General features: G+C 42.7%; 1 protein-coding gene across 2 annotated transcripts in view; it reads left to right on the top strand.

The window, feature by feature from the left end:
* The window catches only part of TBCK (TBC1 domain containing kinase), a 242,687-nt gene that overhangs the window by 71,401 nt on the left and 153,743 nt on the right, over positions 1 to 17,543 (top strand). For both annotated transcript variants that reach the window (XM_038755254.1, XM_038755253.1), the window contains 6 exons: positions 395 to 536; positions 4,958 to 5,018; positions 7,837 to 7,898; positions 9,844 to 9,905; positions 11,300 to 11,448; positions 14,068 to 14,206. In XM_038755254.1, the coding sequence (XP_038611182.1) occupies positions 395 to 536; positions 4,958 to 5,018; positions 7,837 to 7,898; positions 9,844 to 9,905; positions 11,300 to 11,448; positions 14,068 to 14,206 (615 nt within the window). The remainder of the gene's footprint in view (positions 1 to 394; positions 537 to 4,957; positions 5,019 to 7,836; positions 7,899 to 9,843; positions 9,906 to 11,299; positions 11,449 to 14,067; positions 14,207 to 17,543) is intronic.

Raw genomic sequence — 17,543 nt, 5'->3', positions numbered from 1 at the left:
CTGGCTCTTGCAGAATTAGAACCCAAGCCCTCTGATTCCTAGGCCTGTTTTATTTCCACTAGGCCATTCTGCTCCCTCCTTCCCCTGCCCTTCGCTACCTCACGGAGCAGGGCGAAGGTGCCGTGCTGGTGGCTGACATTCGTGGGAGGTGTTGACAGCACTTGTGTATATATGTACATAATTATTATTCTATTAGTTTATTAATGATGAGGCTATTGATGCCTGTTTACTTTTACCTGTTTTCTTGCCTGTCTGCCCCCTTCTAGACTGTGAGCCCGTTGTTGGGTGGGGATTGTTGCTGAGTCGTATTTTCCAAGCGCTTAGTACAGTGCCCTGCACACAGTAAGCGCTCAATAAATGCGATTGAGTGAATGAATGATTCATTTCATTGTAGGTACCCATCCTATCTGGCACCCGAAGTAATTGCCCAAGGAGTCATCAGAGCCGGCGATCATGTGCCAAGTGAGAAGCCGTTACCCTCTGGCCCCAAATCTGACGTGTGGTCTCTTGGCATCATTTTATTTGAACTTTGCATGGTATGTATCCAGAAAAATAGGATTGAGGTATTTTTCGAAATGGGTTTTGCTTCATAACCGCACTTTTATTTGGTATGTAGAGATTTGTATTTACTTCCAAACGAAGAAAATAGAGTTCATATTCAAGTACCTTTCCCCTTCTCAACTTTAAACTTTTTATGAATAGCACCTGGCCCTTGAAAAAAAGTTCACAGTCCTTTAAAACCAGAGAGCCCATTTTTCCCGGTTCATAAGCCTATCCATGGGTGAATATTTGATGAGGAAATGAAGGCCTTAGCTTTGGTGGTGGTTGGGTCTCAAACTTTGGCATCTCATTACCAGTCTTACGCTTTCCTCAGTTTGGATCTGTATTCCCACTGCCTGTTTTTGTCGGGATTACAGGGAGCTGTGAGGTATTTTTTGTTGCAGGTAGTTTTAAAATAGTCATTTGCATCGGAACAGTATTGATGTTTTCTCTCTACAGTTTATTCTCTTTGTATCCTTTAGTCCTTCAGTCGTAGTTATTGAGCGTTCACTGTGTCCAAAGCACTGTACTAAGCACTTGGGAGAGTACAGTTCAGCAACAAATAGACTGTGAGCCCGTCTTCTAGACTGTGAGCCCATTGTTGAGTGGGGACTCTCCATGTTGCCGACTTGCACTTCCCAAGCGCTTAGTACAGTGCTCGGCACACAGTAAGTGCTCAATAAATACGACTGGATGAATGGAGAGTACAGTGTAACAATAAACCGACACATTCCCTGCCCGCAATGAGCTTGCAGTGTAGAGGGGGAGGCAGGCATTAATACAAATAAATAAATTACAGATATGTACATAAGTGCTGTGAGGGATGGGGGATGAATAAAGGAAGCAAGTCAGGCCAACGCGGAAGGGTGTGGGAGGAGAGGAAAGGAGGGCTTAGTCAGGGAAGGTCTTGTGCCTTCAATAAGGCTTTGAAGGCAGGGAGAGTTATTTTTAGCCAGATATGAGGCAATTCATTCAATCATATTTATTCATTCATTCATTCAAACGTATTTATTGAGCGCTTACTGTGTGCAGAGCACTGTACTAAGCGCTTGGGAAGTTCAAGTTGGCGACATATAGAGACGGTCCCTACCCAACAACGGGCTCACAGTCTAGAAGGGGGAGACAGACGATAAAACAAAACATGTAGATAGGTGGCAAAACTGTCAGAACAAATAGAATTAAAGTTAAATGCACATCATTAACAAAATAAATAGAAAAGTAAATATGTACAAGTCAAATACATAGAGTAATAAATCTGTATAAATATATATATATATATATATACAGGTGCTGTGGGGAGGGGAAGGAGGTAGGGCCGGGGAGATGGGGAGGAGGAGAGGAAAAGGGGAGCTCAGTTTGGGAAGGCCTCCGGGAGGAGGTGAGCTCTCAGTAGGGCTCTGAAGGGAGGAAGAGCTTGGGGGGGGTCGCGTAACTACGCAGCTCACAGTCTAGAGCAGGGGAGAGAGACATTCATACAAATAAATAAAATTACAGAAAAATATGGAACGCTTCATGAATTTGCGTGTCATTTATTGAGCACTTACTGTGTGCACAGCACTGTACTGTGCGCTTGGGAAGTACAAGTTGGCAACATATAGAGACGGTCCCTACCCAACAGCAGGCTCACAGTCTAGAAGGGGGAGACAGACAACAAAACCAAACATGTGGACAGGTGTCAAGTCGTCAGAACAAATAGAATTAAAGGTAAATGCACATCATTAACAAAATATATAGAATAGTAAATATGTGCAAGTAAAATAAATAAAGTAATAAATCTGTACAAACGTATATACAGGTGCTGTGGGGAGGGGAAGGAGGTAGGGCCGGGGGGATGGGGAGGAGCAGAGGAAAGAGGGGGCTCAGTCTGGGAAGGCCTCTTGGAGGAGGTGAGCGCTCAGTAGGGCTTTGAAGGAAGGAAGAGGGTTAGCTTGGCGGATGTGCGGAGGGAGGGCATTCCAGGCCAGGGGGAGGATGTGGGCCGGGGGTCGACAGCGGGATGGGCGAGAACGAGGTACAGTGAGGAGGTTAGCGGCAGAGGAGCGGAGAGTGCGGGATATCCTGTTCCAACATCTCAGATGGCATCTTTCCCCTAAACATCAGTCTTGGGATGTATATTATTGGCTGCAAGGGGCCTCGGGGGAGAGTGTCGATTTTTTCCAAGCAAGCCATCTCCACTAATGAATGACATCACAAGTGCCCATCCTCCTAAGAGTGGGTTATCTCATACCATGCATTCATATAAGCGAGGTAGCCATTCAGGAGACTGGTCACTTTGTCGCCAAAGAGACAGCTAAGCCCATTAGCAGTCACCTGTGGTGTGGACATAAATAGCTTAGTCTTACATTTGAAAATAGTAATCCCGTCAAGGAATATCCACTTGGTAGGTGATGAGGAAAGGATCACTGGTCTATAAGAAGAACATCTTTAAGAGCGCATCAACTAGCCCGTTATAGAGTTGATTTTTCGGGAAGCAGACTACCGGGGAAGGACGGATTATAGATGTAGATATAGGTTACACCTTCTTTTGGGGAGGGCTCCCCTTTTTAGAACAAAAGCTACCATCAGTTGGATTTGCATTTAGACAGTCAGTAATACCAGCCCTTCCCAAATTGGCCCACATGGAAAAGTGACTTTCTGATGATGTCCTCTAAATAACAATGATGGTATTTGTTAAGCGCTTACTATGTGCCAAGCACTTTCTAAACAAAAGCACTTGGCCACCAAAATCAACACATGCACTCCCACAGTGACAAGCAACTCCCAACCTAAGGGGGAGGCCGAACAGGTATTGAATCCCCATTTTACAGATGAGGTATCCCAGGCCCAGAGAAGTTACATGATTTGCCTCACGTTGCACAGTGGGAAAATGACAGTGCTGGAATTAGAACTTGAATCCCAGTCCCTCCCTCTTTCTCCTCAAGGAAGTACGCAACCAAATTTATCTCCTCACCCTGAAACTATCCTCACCTCGATATAGCCGAACAGGGAGGATATGTAAGAATGGACCATAGCAAAATGCCCGAAAGGTTGCTGGTAAATGAGCAGAAATTGGAAAGATGGCAGCAAGGAAGAGGAAATGTTTTAATACTGCGATAAAACAAAGCCTTAAGAAATGTTGCATCGCAGCTGAGAATTCAGAATCAATCGCACCAGTTGCTTTTATAGTTAAACTTCACAGATTTTGAATGAATGATCCAAGTCCGGAATTGTGAAGTTTTTCCCTAGATGCGGGTGTAGTTAGATGGACCATAATGTTGTTGATTGTGGGATTATGAGACAGTTATAGACTGTGAGCTCGTTGTGGGCAGGGCATGTGTTTGATGTTATATTGTACTCTCCCAAGCGCTTAATACAGTCCTTTGCACACAGTAAGCACTCAATAAATATGATTAAATAAAAAAAATAGGCTTCACCTTTCCAAATGCTCAGTACTGTACTCTGCTCCCAGGTGTCTGTACTCAACACATTATGGTCAGGGAACACATCTGCCAATTCTGTTGTATTGTACTCTCCCAAGTGCTTAGGACAGTGCTCAGCACAGTGCCCAATAAATATGCTCATTTGATGGTTGCTCTCTTTCTCTAATGGTTAGGAAATTCTGGCCAAGCCAGATGGAGAAGCCTTCCCAGATTAAATCCTTGATTTCCCCATCCCACCCTCCCCTCTGCATCAACTGTGCACTTGGCTGTGTTTCCTTAAGCACGTCAATACTCACCTCCGCCTCACAATACTTAATTAAGTACTCTAATACTTTTATTTCCCCTATCTGTAACTTATTTTAATGTCTGTCTCCCCCTTTAAACTGTAAGCTCCCTGTGGGCAGAGAATCACGTCTGCCAACTCTGTTATATTGTACTTTCCCAAGTGCTCAATTCAGTACTCTGCACACAGGAAGCGCTCATTAAATACCATTTTTTGAATGGTGTCTCTCTCCACAGACTATCCACTATCTTTCTATAACCTCTTGCTATTATCAGCGTAACTGAGTCTTGATGACCAAAATGCAGATCAGGCAGCTTTCTGTAGATCTAACCTGCCTTCTCTAGTAATATTAAAAAGGAAGCAGGGGATTAAAGTAGTTGAAATCATCAATTTGTTTTTAGTAAGGTTCACATTATCACAAATTTCTGTTCCATAGGATGGGCAATTAAGGGTTATTATTATATTCACATACTTTGGTGGCATTTCCTTTCAAATATTTAAGACCTTAAGCTGTTTTAATGTCAGGTGCTGGATATTTTTAAAAATTAAAGCATTAGAACTTTTTAGTAAACTGACTATTACCAGTTTTGAAAATAGTTGGCAAAACTACAGTCACATTTTCATACAGTTTTGACATTTGAAAGATGAAACCACCATGTGCGGTAAAAAGTGCCAAGTGCGTGTTTGACTAATCTGCTAATTTACTCTTAATTAGGGAAGAAAATTATTTCATAGCTTGGACATTGCTGAAAGGCTTAAGTTTCTACTAACATTAGGTAAGTATCATCCTCATAAATAAGGTAAACAAGCATGTCATTCTTAACCACTTCTCTTTGACTATTTATGCAAGAGACAAAATAATTATTTTGTGCCTCAGTTACCTCATCTGTAAAATGGGAATTAAAGACTGTGAGCCCCCTGTGGGACAACCTGATCACCTTGGTACTTCCCCAGCGCTTAGAACACTGCTGTGCACATAGTAAGCGCTTAACAAATGCCATCATTATTATTATTATTAATTATTGTTAATATATATTTATCTCCATCTGTAGTCTGTATTTTAGAGATGTAAACGATGCAGTACTTTTTGTCACTTTCAAAAGAAAACACAAACTGTGTGGCGTTGCTTAGAAACCAAGTTAGTAACAAAATGGTTTCTTATAACCTCGTAGAGAGGTTATCTAGCTCATCCCATTTCTTCCAGGAAGAACGGTATTTAAACCATTCTATATCCAGAAGAACTACTGGCTTGGGGACACTTTGGGGGGATTTATTTTTGGTTTGGTTTGGTTTAATCCTCTTCTTGGCTAAACTGAAGTTACTGTTCTTTTTCTAAGAGCTTCACTGCTTAAAAGTAGGCAGTGGGGGTTTTTTTCATGTTATTTAAGCGCTTGCAACGTGTCAAGCACTGTTTTAAGCGTTGGGGAAGATGCAAGTCCATCAGGTGGGACACAGACCCTGTCCCACATGGGGCTCACAGCCCAAGTAGGAGGGAGAAGGGTTGGCCTGAGGCGTGACTTGCCCAAGGTCACACAGCTGACAAAGGTCTATTGCCAGTTTTAAAACTCAAGTCTTCTAGCTCCCAGACCTGTGTTCTTTCCACCAGGCCATGCTGCTTCTCAAACCACACTATTTGTGCGTTGGTTTTTGTTTTTTTTTTTGCATCCAGGGACACTACACAAGTTCTGTAGGGTGAAATTTACTTGATACTGACGGACTACATTTTGTTTTTTCTATTGTTGCTTCTAGATAATGGGACAAAGAAAAGAAGGGACTGTCCTAATTTAATAGTGGTGGCATTTAAGCGCTTACTATGTGCGAACAGTGAAAATGAAAATCTATTAAATATTAAAGCAAAACAAACCTCTCTTTTTCAGTGCCCTTTGCTTAACTCCTATCCTATTTATTTTATTTTGTTGGTATGTTTGGTTCTGTTCTCTGTCTCCCCCTTTTAGACTGTGAGCCCACTGTTGGGTAGGGACTGTCTCTATGTGTTGCCAATTTGTACTTCCCAAGCGCTTAGTACAGTGCTCTGCACATAGTAAGCGCTCAATAAATACGATTGATTGATTGATTGATTAACTCCATTCTCATTGGCCATGTTTTTTAATATCAGTTAAGTGAAGATTTTTCTGAAAAAATCTTGATTTTTGCTGGCTTCATTTCACAGTGGGCAAGATCTTTATTTATTTATCTTGTTTGTACATATCTATTCTATTTATTTCATTTTGTTAGTATGTTTGGTTTTGTTCTCTGTCTCCCCCTTCTAGACTGTGAGCCCGCTGTTGGGTAGGGACTGTATGTGTTGCCGACTTAAGCGCTTAGTACAGTGCTCTGCACACAGTAAGCACTCAATAAATACGATTGATGATGACTTGTACTTCCCAAGCGCTAGTACAGTGCTTTGCACACAGTAAGTGCTCAATAAATATGATTGATTGATTGATTGATTGTTTTTTCTTTAAAAAAAAAAAGCAAAAAAATCCCAAAATTGTTTACTTGTCAGTGTGAGCACGTGTGGCCTTGAGCCCATGATGGGAGAAAAGGAACAGACTAAAATGCTTTATTACTTTTATTATTATTAATAATAATAATAATAATGGCATTTATTAAGCACTTACTATGTGCAAAGCACTGTTCTAAGTGCTGGGGAGGTTACAAGGTGATCAGGTTGTCCCACGGGGGGCTCACAGTCTTCATCCCCATTTTACAGATGAGGGAACTGAGGCCCAGAGAGGTTAAGTGACTTGCCCAAAGTCACTCACCTGACAATTGGCGGAGCTGGGATTCGAACCCTTGACCTCTGACTCCAAAGCCCAGGCTCTTTCCACTGAGCCACGCTGCTTCTCTACTTTTGATCAAGCTAAATATTTGTTGGGCGATAGCTAGGACGGAGGGGGTGACGCTACCTTTTCCTAAATGTTTTTTTTCTAGAGCCCTCCTTTCACATATTAATTTCAATAATATCATCATCAGTCGTATTTATTGAGCGCTTACTATGTGCAGAGCACTGTACTAAGCGCTTAATTCCACATTATTGCCACAATACTGCCACAATACTGTTCCTACAGGATAAACAGATCGTACATGGTAACAGGAGTTGGAAATGGAAAAATAGGAACAATTAGAGGGAAACTGACAGTCTAAAATTGTTTTAGTAAAGCAACAGGCAGTTTGTCTGAAAAACAGATTTTGAAGTTAAGTGGAATCTGAGGGGTTAATAACGTTACAAATTTTAGTATCTTCCCCTCTAAGACTATAAGCTTCTAGTGGACAAAGAACAGTCATTCATTTATTGAGCGCTTACGGTGTGCAGAGCACCGTACTAAGCGCTTGGAAAGTCCAGTACAAGAAAACACATCTACCAACCCTGTTCAATCAATCAATCAGTCATATTTATTGAGCGCTTACTGTGTGCAGAGCACTGTACTAAGCGCTTGGGACGTAGAAGTTGGCAGCAACTTTGTCTTTTATTCTCCCAAATTCTCAACAAATGCTATTGATTAACTGATTTAGTATGCAGTTTTGGCATGGGTTGGGGTGTTTGTTTTTAACTCCTTGCATTTATTACACATTACTGTTCTGCTATTACAGGCTGCGTGGATGATACTGTGATCGTCCTGGCTGAAGAACATGGATGCCTAGACGTCATAAAGGTTTGTGTGGAGGCCAACGCACATTTATTCTTAAGATTTTATCTTCTGTTTGAGATTCAGGTAGTGTTTGCATGTCAGCAGTGCTTTCATGATTGATTTAGTTTTCAGTAACACAACAAAATAAAAATGCTTTCCCACGCTAGTCTGGAAGCTCATGGTAGGTAGAGAACGTGTCTAGTTATTGTGAATTGTACTCTCCCAAGCACTTAGGGGAAGCAGCGTGGCTCAGTGGAAAGAGCGCGGGCTTGGGAATCAGAGGTCATGGGTTCAAATCCCGGCTCCGCCACTTGTCAGCTGTGTGACCTTGGGCAAGCTTACTTGGGTAACTTCTCTGTGCCTCAGTTACCTCATCTGTAAAATGGGGATTAAGACTGTGAACCCCAAGGAAGACAACCTGATCACCTTGTAGCCCCCGCAGCGATTAGAACAGTGCTTTGCACATAGTAAGCGCTTAACAAATACCACTATTATTAGTATTATTTAGTATAGTGCTCTGCACGCAGTAAGCGCTCAATAAATACCATTGAATGAATGAATGATTGTAAAGTTCTTGAGTGCAACAATCAAATTTTCTCTTTTGTACTCTCCCAAGCACTTAGTACAGTGCTCAGTACTTGAAGGCTCTCAGTAAATGCTATTAAAGTTGCTGACAGTAATATCCCCTATCTTCATGAATGGGTGGATTTGTCTGTGGGTGGATTCTTTCATAGATTCAAGTGTATAAGACCATCCCTTATAAATCGCTTATCTTCCCACGCTATATTCCTTCCTTCCTTAGAGAAGCAGCGTGGCTCAGTGGAAATAGAGTCAGAGGTCATGGGTTCAAATCCCGGCACCTCCACTTGTCAGCTGTGTGACTTTGGGCAAGTCACTTCACTTCCCTGGGCCTCAGTTCCCACATCTGTAAAATGGGGATTAAGACTGTGAGCCCCCCGTGGGAAAACCTGATCACCTTGTAACCCCCTAGTTCTTAGAACAGTGCTTTGCACGTAGTAAGTGCTTAATAAATGCCATTATCATCATCATCAAGTACCACTTCAGCACTTCTATGTCCCCTATGCCCTCAGATATGAGAAGTAGCATGTCCTAGTGGAGAGAGCCTAGGCCTGGGAGTTGGAGGACCTGGGTTCTAATCCCTGCTCTGCCGCTTGTCTGCTGAGTGTCCTTAGACAAGTCACTTAACCTCTCTGGGCCTCAGATACCTCATCTGTAAAATGGGGATTAAGACAGTGAGCCCCTTGTGGAATATGGGACAGCGTAGGAAGATGGGAAGCAGCGTGGCTCAGTGGAAAGAGCCCGGGCTTGGGAGTCAGAGGTCATGGGTTCTAATTCTGGCTCCGCCACTTGTCAGCTGGGTGACTTTGGGCAAGTCACTTCACTTCTCTGGGCCTCAGTTACCTCATCTGTAAAATGGGGATTAAGACTGTGAGCCCCACGTGGGACAACCCGATCACCTTGTATCCTCCCCAGAGCTTAGAACAGTGCTTTGCACATAGAATTAATACTTTAATTCTATTTGTTCCGATGATTTTGACACCTGTCTACATGTTTTGATGTCTGTCTCCCCCTTCTAGACTGTGAGCCCGCTGTTGGGTAGGGACCGTCTCTATATGTTGCCGACTTGTACTTCCCAAGTGCTTAGTACAGTGCTCTGCACACAGTAAGCGCTCAATAAATACGACTGAATGAAGGAATGAAAGAATGAACAAATGCCATCATTATTATTATTATTATCATATGGACTGTGTCCAACCTGAAAATCTTGTATCTACCCCAGCGCTTAGTACAGTGCCTGGCACATAGCAAACACCTAACAAATATCATTAAAAAATAAACAAAAAGCTTCTCATGCACACCTATCTTTACACTTTAAGTGCTTAAGAAATATCACCATTATCATTATTATTATTGATTTTTAACAATCCTTTTCACTTTATATTTTCAGGAGCTCCCTGAAAATGTGATGAGTCTGTTGAAAAAGTGTCTCACATTCTATCCTTCAAAGAGGTAAATGACCTTCTTTCTAAATGATTCCTAACCTGGGCAAGAATAATCCTGGGAATCTAGTACAATAGATGTTGTACATTTAAACCAGTATTAAAAGATCATCAATTGTATTTATTGAGCACTCACTGCAGAGCACTGTACTAAGCAGTTGAGCACTGTACTAAGCGCTTGATCTGTAATGGAAGAGGTCAGGGCATTAGATTAATTTGGATCACTGTTAGAATAGTGTTAGAGTAAGTTGCATTATTTATGTTGTTCCTTTCAACTAAAGTACAGCTATTATAGGGATTTTTCCGAGCTGGTTTCTGAAGTAAATAATTGAACAGGGCAAGCAGAGACACAGAATCACAGAAGAGTGGAAAGAATCAAAAGAAGTATCCAGTCTATCTTCCGTTCTTCAGGTGACAATTCTCCCTTCTGTAAGGCATAATTAGAGAAACAGGAGGAATACTAAACAATTAAGTTTAAGCAGCTAGAGGTCTATTACTAGGACAGAGGTTGCTGAGCAAGATTATTGAAGGAGATGACAGATATAGGGAAGAAAGAAAGTTGATTATCTCTAAAAAAACTCTGGTTCATTTTTGAAGTCTCCTGGAGAATTTGAGTGTTGCTAGTTAATCTAGAAGCAGCAGAAAAGCAGCGTCGCTTAGTGAAAAGAGCCCGGGCTTGGGAGTCGGGGGACGTGGGTTCTAATCCCGGCCCCGCCACTTGTCTGCTGTGTAACCTTGGGAAAATCACTTCATTTCTCTGTGCTTCATTTACCTCATCTGTAAAATGGGGATTAAGACTGTGAGCTCCACATGGTAACACCTGATTACCTTGTATCTACCCCAGTGCTAAGAATAGTGCTTGGCACATAGTAAGCGCTTAACAAATGCCATCATCATCATCTGTTCCCTAGGCTAGCTGCTTGCTTGCCCTTCTCGGGAATTTATTTTGATTACAGTGTCCCCTTTGTAAGAGTTAAAAAAAAGAAAACCTTATGAAGCTATGCTCTGAAAACAGATAGAGGTTAAGGCGTATACTCCGGAAATTAGACGTCAGAGAATTAAATGGATGAAATAGAAAATCAGAGAGTTTAGCTCATTTCTTGGCTGCTTTGCCTGTTTGGAAGATCCTGTAAAGTCGTGGATGAGGACTCAGACAAGGAATATGAAATGAGAAGCCTGCCTATGGAATGATTTTTGAGTGTAGCACAGTAGTGAATTTAAATGAGTGCATTGCTCACAGTGCCCTGATTTTTTAAAAAATACTTTCCATTTGAGTCCAGTTGATAACACCAGTTTTTTACTTCTCAGTGTCACCTTGTTTCTTATGATGGAATTTCTTCCATTTTGTTTCATGAGTTTTTATATGGCTGTCACTTGTGTTCTGTGTTTTCTGTGTCTCCCAAGACCAACCCCAGATGAGTTACTACGGGACAAGATGTTCAGCGAAGTGTCCCCTTTGTACCCCCCCTTCCACAAACCTGCCGGCCTGTTTTCACCTTCTCTGAGATGTGCTGATTTAACTCTTCCTGAGGACATCAGTCAGCTGTGCAAAGGTAAAGGCATGAAAGATGGGCAAACGTGACTATCCTCTTTTAGATGATGGGCCTCAAATCCTGCATTTATTTCCTCATAAAAACATTGGATAAAACAGAAGATAAAAAGCTACTTTTGTGATTTTTTCATAATTATTTCCTTCAGTTATATTTGTTGGGCTATGTGTGCATCCAGCATCCTGCAAAGAATGACTAGAGTCTTAGTTTTGTTCAGAGTCTTTAAGCTTTAAGGAAAATACAAAATGGGAAACAGCCTACAACTCTTTTGTACATAAGAAAATTTTAGCTTCAGTATTTCACTTATTTTGTCTACAGGCTGGGAATACCCAGATCCAGCATGAGAAACAAAATGCAGAGCAGTAGAATAATGGAAATGATGACCAAATTTCGAAGTTTTCATTTTAGAATAATTCCCAAATACCCAATCCTGCACTATCATTGCATTCAGATGTGTGAGCAGCTATCCTCTTCGCCTTTGATAGACAAAGGTGAAAGAAAGCCTCGAAAAACCTGCCAGTGAAGGAGAAGCTGGGAAAATGAATGCTCAAAATACAAATCCAGGGCTTGATGGTGTTGACGCCGTTTACCCATTAAACAGAATCACTACTGGCGAGATGCTCTCTGCCACTACCTGCATTCGACTTATCTACTGTCTAATCCTTTTTTCCCCCAGTGGTATTTAAATTCATTCATTCACTCATTCATTCGATCGTATTTATTGAGCACTTACTGTGTGCAGAGCACTGTACTAAGCGCTTGGGACTTAGTTGGCAACATAATGCTTACTATGTACCAGGCACTCTTCTAAATGCTGGGGTAGATACAAGGTAATCAGGTTGGACCAAGTCCCACATGGGGCTCACAGTCTTAATCTCCATTCTACAGATGAGCAAATTGAGGCACAGAGAAGTTTCGTGACTTGCCCAAGGTCACACAACGGACAAGTGATGGAGTCGGGATTAGAACCCAGATCCTTCTGACTCCAGGCCTGTGCTCTATCCACAAGGCCACGCTGCTTCTCAGCCACTTGAATGAATGGGTATAGGATATAAAAATTCCAAATAAATTATTCACAACCTCTTGATTTGAAGCGTGTGTGTGAATTCAAGTCCTTGATTTTTGTATGATTTTTTCGTGAAGGCTCTCTTTTCAGACCTTTGATTCTCCTTCTCTTTTAATGCCAATCTACTCACTATACCTCAATTTTGTCCCTCTCGCCGCTGTCTCTGGCCTGGATCTCCCTCCCGGCTCATATCCAACAGACATACACCCTTCCCCACCGTCAAAGCCTTATTAAAATCACATCTCTAAGAGGCCTTCCTCCATTAAACCCTCATTTCCTCTTCTCCCATTCCCTTCTGTGTTACCCTTACCCTGATAATAACAATAGTAATAATGATAATTATGGTACTTGTTCGCAGTCTTCTAGACTGTGAGCCCACTGTTGGGTAGGGACTGTCTCTATATGTTGCCAACTTGTACTTCCCAAGTGCTTAGTACAGTGTTCTGCACACAGTAAACGCCCAATAAATACGATTGAATGAATGAATGAATACTTGTTAGGCACTTACTATGTGCCAAGAACTGTTCTAAGCGCTGGGGTAGATACCCATTAATTGGTTTGGACACAGTCCCTGTCCCACATGGGGCTCAAACTCTTAAACCCCATTTTACAGATGAGGTAACTGAAGCCCATAGAAGTGAAGTGACTTACCCAAGGTCACACAGCCAACGTGGCGGAGCCAGGATTAGAACCCAGGACCTTCTGACTTCCAAGCCCATGCTTTATCCACGAAGCCATTGTACCCTTTATTCACGTCTCCCTTAGCCCCGTAATTTTTTTCTACGTAGCCATAATTAAATTTATTTACATTAATGGTTGTCTCCTCCTCTAAACTGTGAGCTCGTTGTGGGCAGGGAATGTGTCTACCAGCTCTGTTATAGTGTACTCTCCCAGGCACTTAGTACAGTGCTCTGCACACAGAAAGCGTTCAGTAAATATGATGGTTGATTGATATTTCTGCCATATCTGTCCCTGAGATTCGCATTTACTTAGGGTTTTTCCCCCTATTCCCTTTCCTTTCATAGCTCTTTTAGAGATATTGTGTGTTATTGTTCAGCATCAACTGGTCCTATGCTTTAGATAAGGCATTAGTCTCCTACACAGGCGAGAAACTAGGTGTGTTTATTCATTTCTTTGAAACCCCCCAAATTATTGTTTTATGTCTCCATTGCTACGTATCCATCTCAAGCTTGATAAATTAAAGCTTCTGATTCAGTTCGTATTGTGATTTAATTTTGCCATTCCCCCATGCAGGAAAATATACTTTGTCTCTAATGAAAAACATTCATTTCCTCCCTTGTGTTTTATTGGTTATTTGTGCTTTCTTGGGTGATGTAAAAATGTTGAATTAGCCATTTTATCCCCACATGGCCTGAATGTACAGAATTCATCCTTCTGCATTTGACATCATGTGGTCCTATGTTTTGGGTATTCCAAAGGGAAAATTATTTCCTGTAACCAACTTCACGGCAGCCGGTATTTTTGGCTTTAAAAATAAGTAGAAAATAATTGAGTTGTTTGAAAGCTATGATTCACTTTTGTTTGGTGATTAATAGATGGAGATAGCGATTACCTAGCAGAAAGATCCATTGAAGAAGTTTATTATCTGTGGTGTTTAGCTGGTGGAGACTTGGAGAAGGAGCTTGTCAACAAGGAAATCATTCGATCAAAACCGCCTGTCTGCACACTTCCCAAGTAAGTAAAGAAAATTAGCTTTTGGGAATGAAATGGGGTCTTGGGGAAAGGATGGCCAAATGGAAAAAGTGTGGGCCTTGGGAGGTCAGGGATTTTGTTAATATGTGTTGCTTTGTTGTCTGTCTCCCCCTTCTAGACTGTGAGCCCGCTACTGGGGAGGGACCATCTCTATATGTTGCCAACTTGGACTTCCCAAGCGCTTAGTACAGTGCTCTGCACACAGTAAGCGCTCAATAAATACGATTGAGTGAATGAATAAATGAATGAATAATCCCAGCTCTTTCACCTCTGCGTGACGTTGGGCTAGTTACTTAACTGCTCTTTGACTCAGTTTCCTCATCTGCAAAATGGGGCCTCTCGTTAAGCTCAGAACCCCATGTCGGTTAGGGACTGTATCTGATCTCCTTTTATTATATGTTCCCCAGCACTTAGCAAAGTGCTTGGCGCATAGTAAGTGCTTAACAAATATTATTATTATCATCATTATTATCAACATTTCCAAAAATGTTTTGGATATTGTAGACATTCTGCTCAGCAATTCTCAGAGGCAAATTACCAAGGGTGCATAGGCAAATTGATGAGAACTTCCTGGTTCTCATCAGTCATCCTTCCTCTCTACAAAATTCTCCCCTGGCTTCCAATATTCCTCCACATGCAATAGACGCTCCTCTCGGATTTTTGGTGTCAAGGCTTTCAGTAGCTGGCCCTACCTTGCCTTTTTACTTGTATTGATGTCTGTCTCCACCCATCTAGACAGTGAGCTCATTGTGGGCAGGAATTGTCTCTCTTGGCTGTATTGTACTTTCCAAGCGCTTAGTACAGTGTTCTGCACACAGTAAGCGGCTCAATAAATGCAACTGAATGAATGAATGAATCAGTCATCATCATCAGCCAAAATGATTCATTCAGCACCTGTGAGGCCCAAACCATTGTAGATGTAAAGGGAAAGGTAAGGAAATATGGTCGCTGCCCGTAAGGACTTCACTTTCTGAGGCAAGTAAAATGGAAACAATTCAGTCAATCCATCGATGGTAATTATTATTATTGATGGTGTGTGGAGAGCACTCTACTAAGCAGTTGGGTGAGTACAGTACAGTAGAGTTGGTAGCCACTTTCCCTGCCTGCAACGAACTTACAGTGTAGGGGAGAAACAGGCACTAAAATAAATAGCCTATATACATAACTGCTCTGTGGCTGATGATGGGATGAATATCAAGGGCTTAAAGGGTACAGATAATAATGACGGAATTTATTAAGCGCTTACTATGTGCAAAGCACTGTTCTAAGCACTGGGGAGGTTACAAGGTGATCAGGTTGTCCCATGGGGGGCTCACAGTCTTAATCCCCATTTTATAATAATAATGAGAGCATTTATTAAGCGCTTACTATGTGCAAAGCACTGTTCTAAGCGCTGGGGAGGTTACAAGGTGATCAGATTGTCCCACGGAGGGCTCAGACTCTTAAACCCCATTTTACAGATGAGGTAACTGAGGCCCAGAGAAGTGAAGTGACTTGCCCAAAGTCACACAGCTGACAATTGGTGGAGCCGGGATTTGAACCCGTGACCACCGACTCCAAAGCCCGGGCTCTTTCCACTGAGCCATGAGGAAGTAGGGGGAAAGATGGCTTAATCTGGGGAGGCCTCTTCGAGAAGATGTGATTTTAGGAGGGATTTGAAGGTAGGGAGAGTGGTGGTCTTTCATATATGAAGTGGGAGGGATTTTTCAGGTCAGGGGGAGGATGTGGTCAAGGGTTTAGTGGTGAGACAGACGATATCGCGGTACAGGGAGAAAGTTGGCATTAGAAAAATGAAGTGCGTGGATTGGATTGGAGTAGGAAAGCAGAAAGATGGAAGGGAGGCTACCTGAGCAAGTGCTTTACAACCACTGGTAAGGCATTTCTGTTGGGTGCAGAGGTGGATGGGCAACCCCTGGAAGTTCCTGAGGAGTGGGAAGATAGGGAATAAGTAGTTTTTTAGATAAATGATCCAGGCAGCGGAGTGAAATAAGGACTGGAGTGGGGAGAGACAGAAGGCAGGGAGCTCAGCAAAAGAGATGGGCTAAACTATGTACTTGGATCAGCATAGAAGAATAGAGAGGAAAGGGTAGGTTTTAGGGATATCATGAAGGTAGAACCAGCAGGGTGTGATAACAGATTAAATACTTGGGTTGAACGAGAGAGATGAGTCGAGAGTAAAGCCAGGGTTACGGGCTTGTGAGATAACGTAGTGGTGTTATGTTCAGTAATGGGAAAGATGGGGGCGAGGACAGGATTGCCTTGTCTTCCCTCCCAAACCTTGCCCTCTCCCTGACTTTCCCATCTCTGTTGACGGCACTACCATCCTTCCCGTCTCACAAGTCCGCAACCTTGGTGTCATCCTCGACTCCGCTCTCTCGTTCACCCCTCAAATCCAAGCTGTCACCAAAACCTGCCAGTCTCAGCTCCACAGCATTGCCAAGATCCGCCCTTTCCTCTCCATCCAAACCGCTACCCTGCTCGTTCAAGCTCTCATCCTATCCCGTCTGGACTACTGCATCAGCCTTCTCTCTGATCTCCCATCCTCGTGTCTCTCCCCACTTCAATCCAGACTTCATGCTGCTGCCTGGATTGTCTTTGTCCAGAAACGCTCTGGGCATGTTACTCCCCTTCTCAAAAATCTCCAGTGGCTACCAATCAATCTGTGCATCAGGCAGAAACTCCTCACCCTGGGCTTCAAGGCTGTCCATCCCCTCGCCCCCTCCTACCTCACCTCCCTTCTCTCCTTCTACAGCCCACCCCGTACCCTCCGCTCCTCTGCCGCTAATCTCCTCACCGTACCTCGTTCTCGCCTGTCTCGCCGTCGACCCCCGGCCCACGTCATCCCCTGGGCCTGGAATGCCCTCCCTCTGCCCATCCGCCAAGCTAGCTCTCTTCCTCCCTTCAAGGCCCTACTGAGAGCTCACCTCTTCCAGGAGGCCTTCCCAGACTGAGCCCCCTTCCTTCCTCTCCCCCTCGTCCCCCTCTCCATCCCCCCGTCTTACCTCCTTCCCTTCCCCACAGCACCTGTATATATGTATATATGTTTGTACATATTTATTACTCTATTTATTTTACTTGTACATATCTATTCTATTTATTTTATTTTGTTAGTATGTTTGGTTTTGTTCTCTGTCTCCCCCTTTTTGGCTGTGAGCCCACTGTTGGGTAGGGACTGTCTCTATATGTTGCCAACTTGTACTTCCCAAGTGCTTAGTACAAAGTGCTCTGCACACAGTAAGCGCTCAATAAATACGATTGATTGATTAATTGATTGATTGGTTCAGAAGAAGAGTTCTGTTCCAGACATGTTAAGTTGGAA

This window comes from Tachyglossus aculeatus, chromosome 12 (assembly GCF_015852505.1).
Source record: "Tachyglossus aculeatus isolate mTacAcu1 chromosome 12, mTacAcu1.pri, whole genome shotgun sequence".
Lineage (NCBI taxonomy): Eukaryota > Metazoa > Chordata > Mammalia > Monotremata > Tachyglossidae > Tachyglossus > Tachyglossus aculeatus.
The sequence above is the reverse complement of the archived record's forward strand: the minus strand, read 5'-3'. Positions and strand labels throughout refer to the sequence as shown.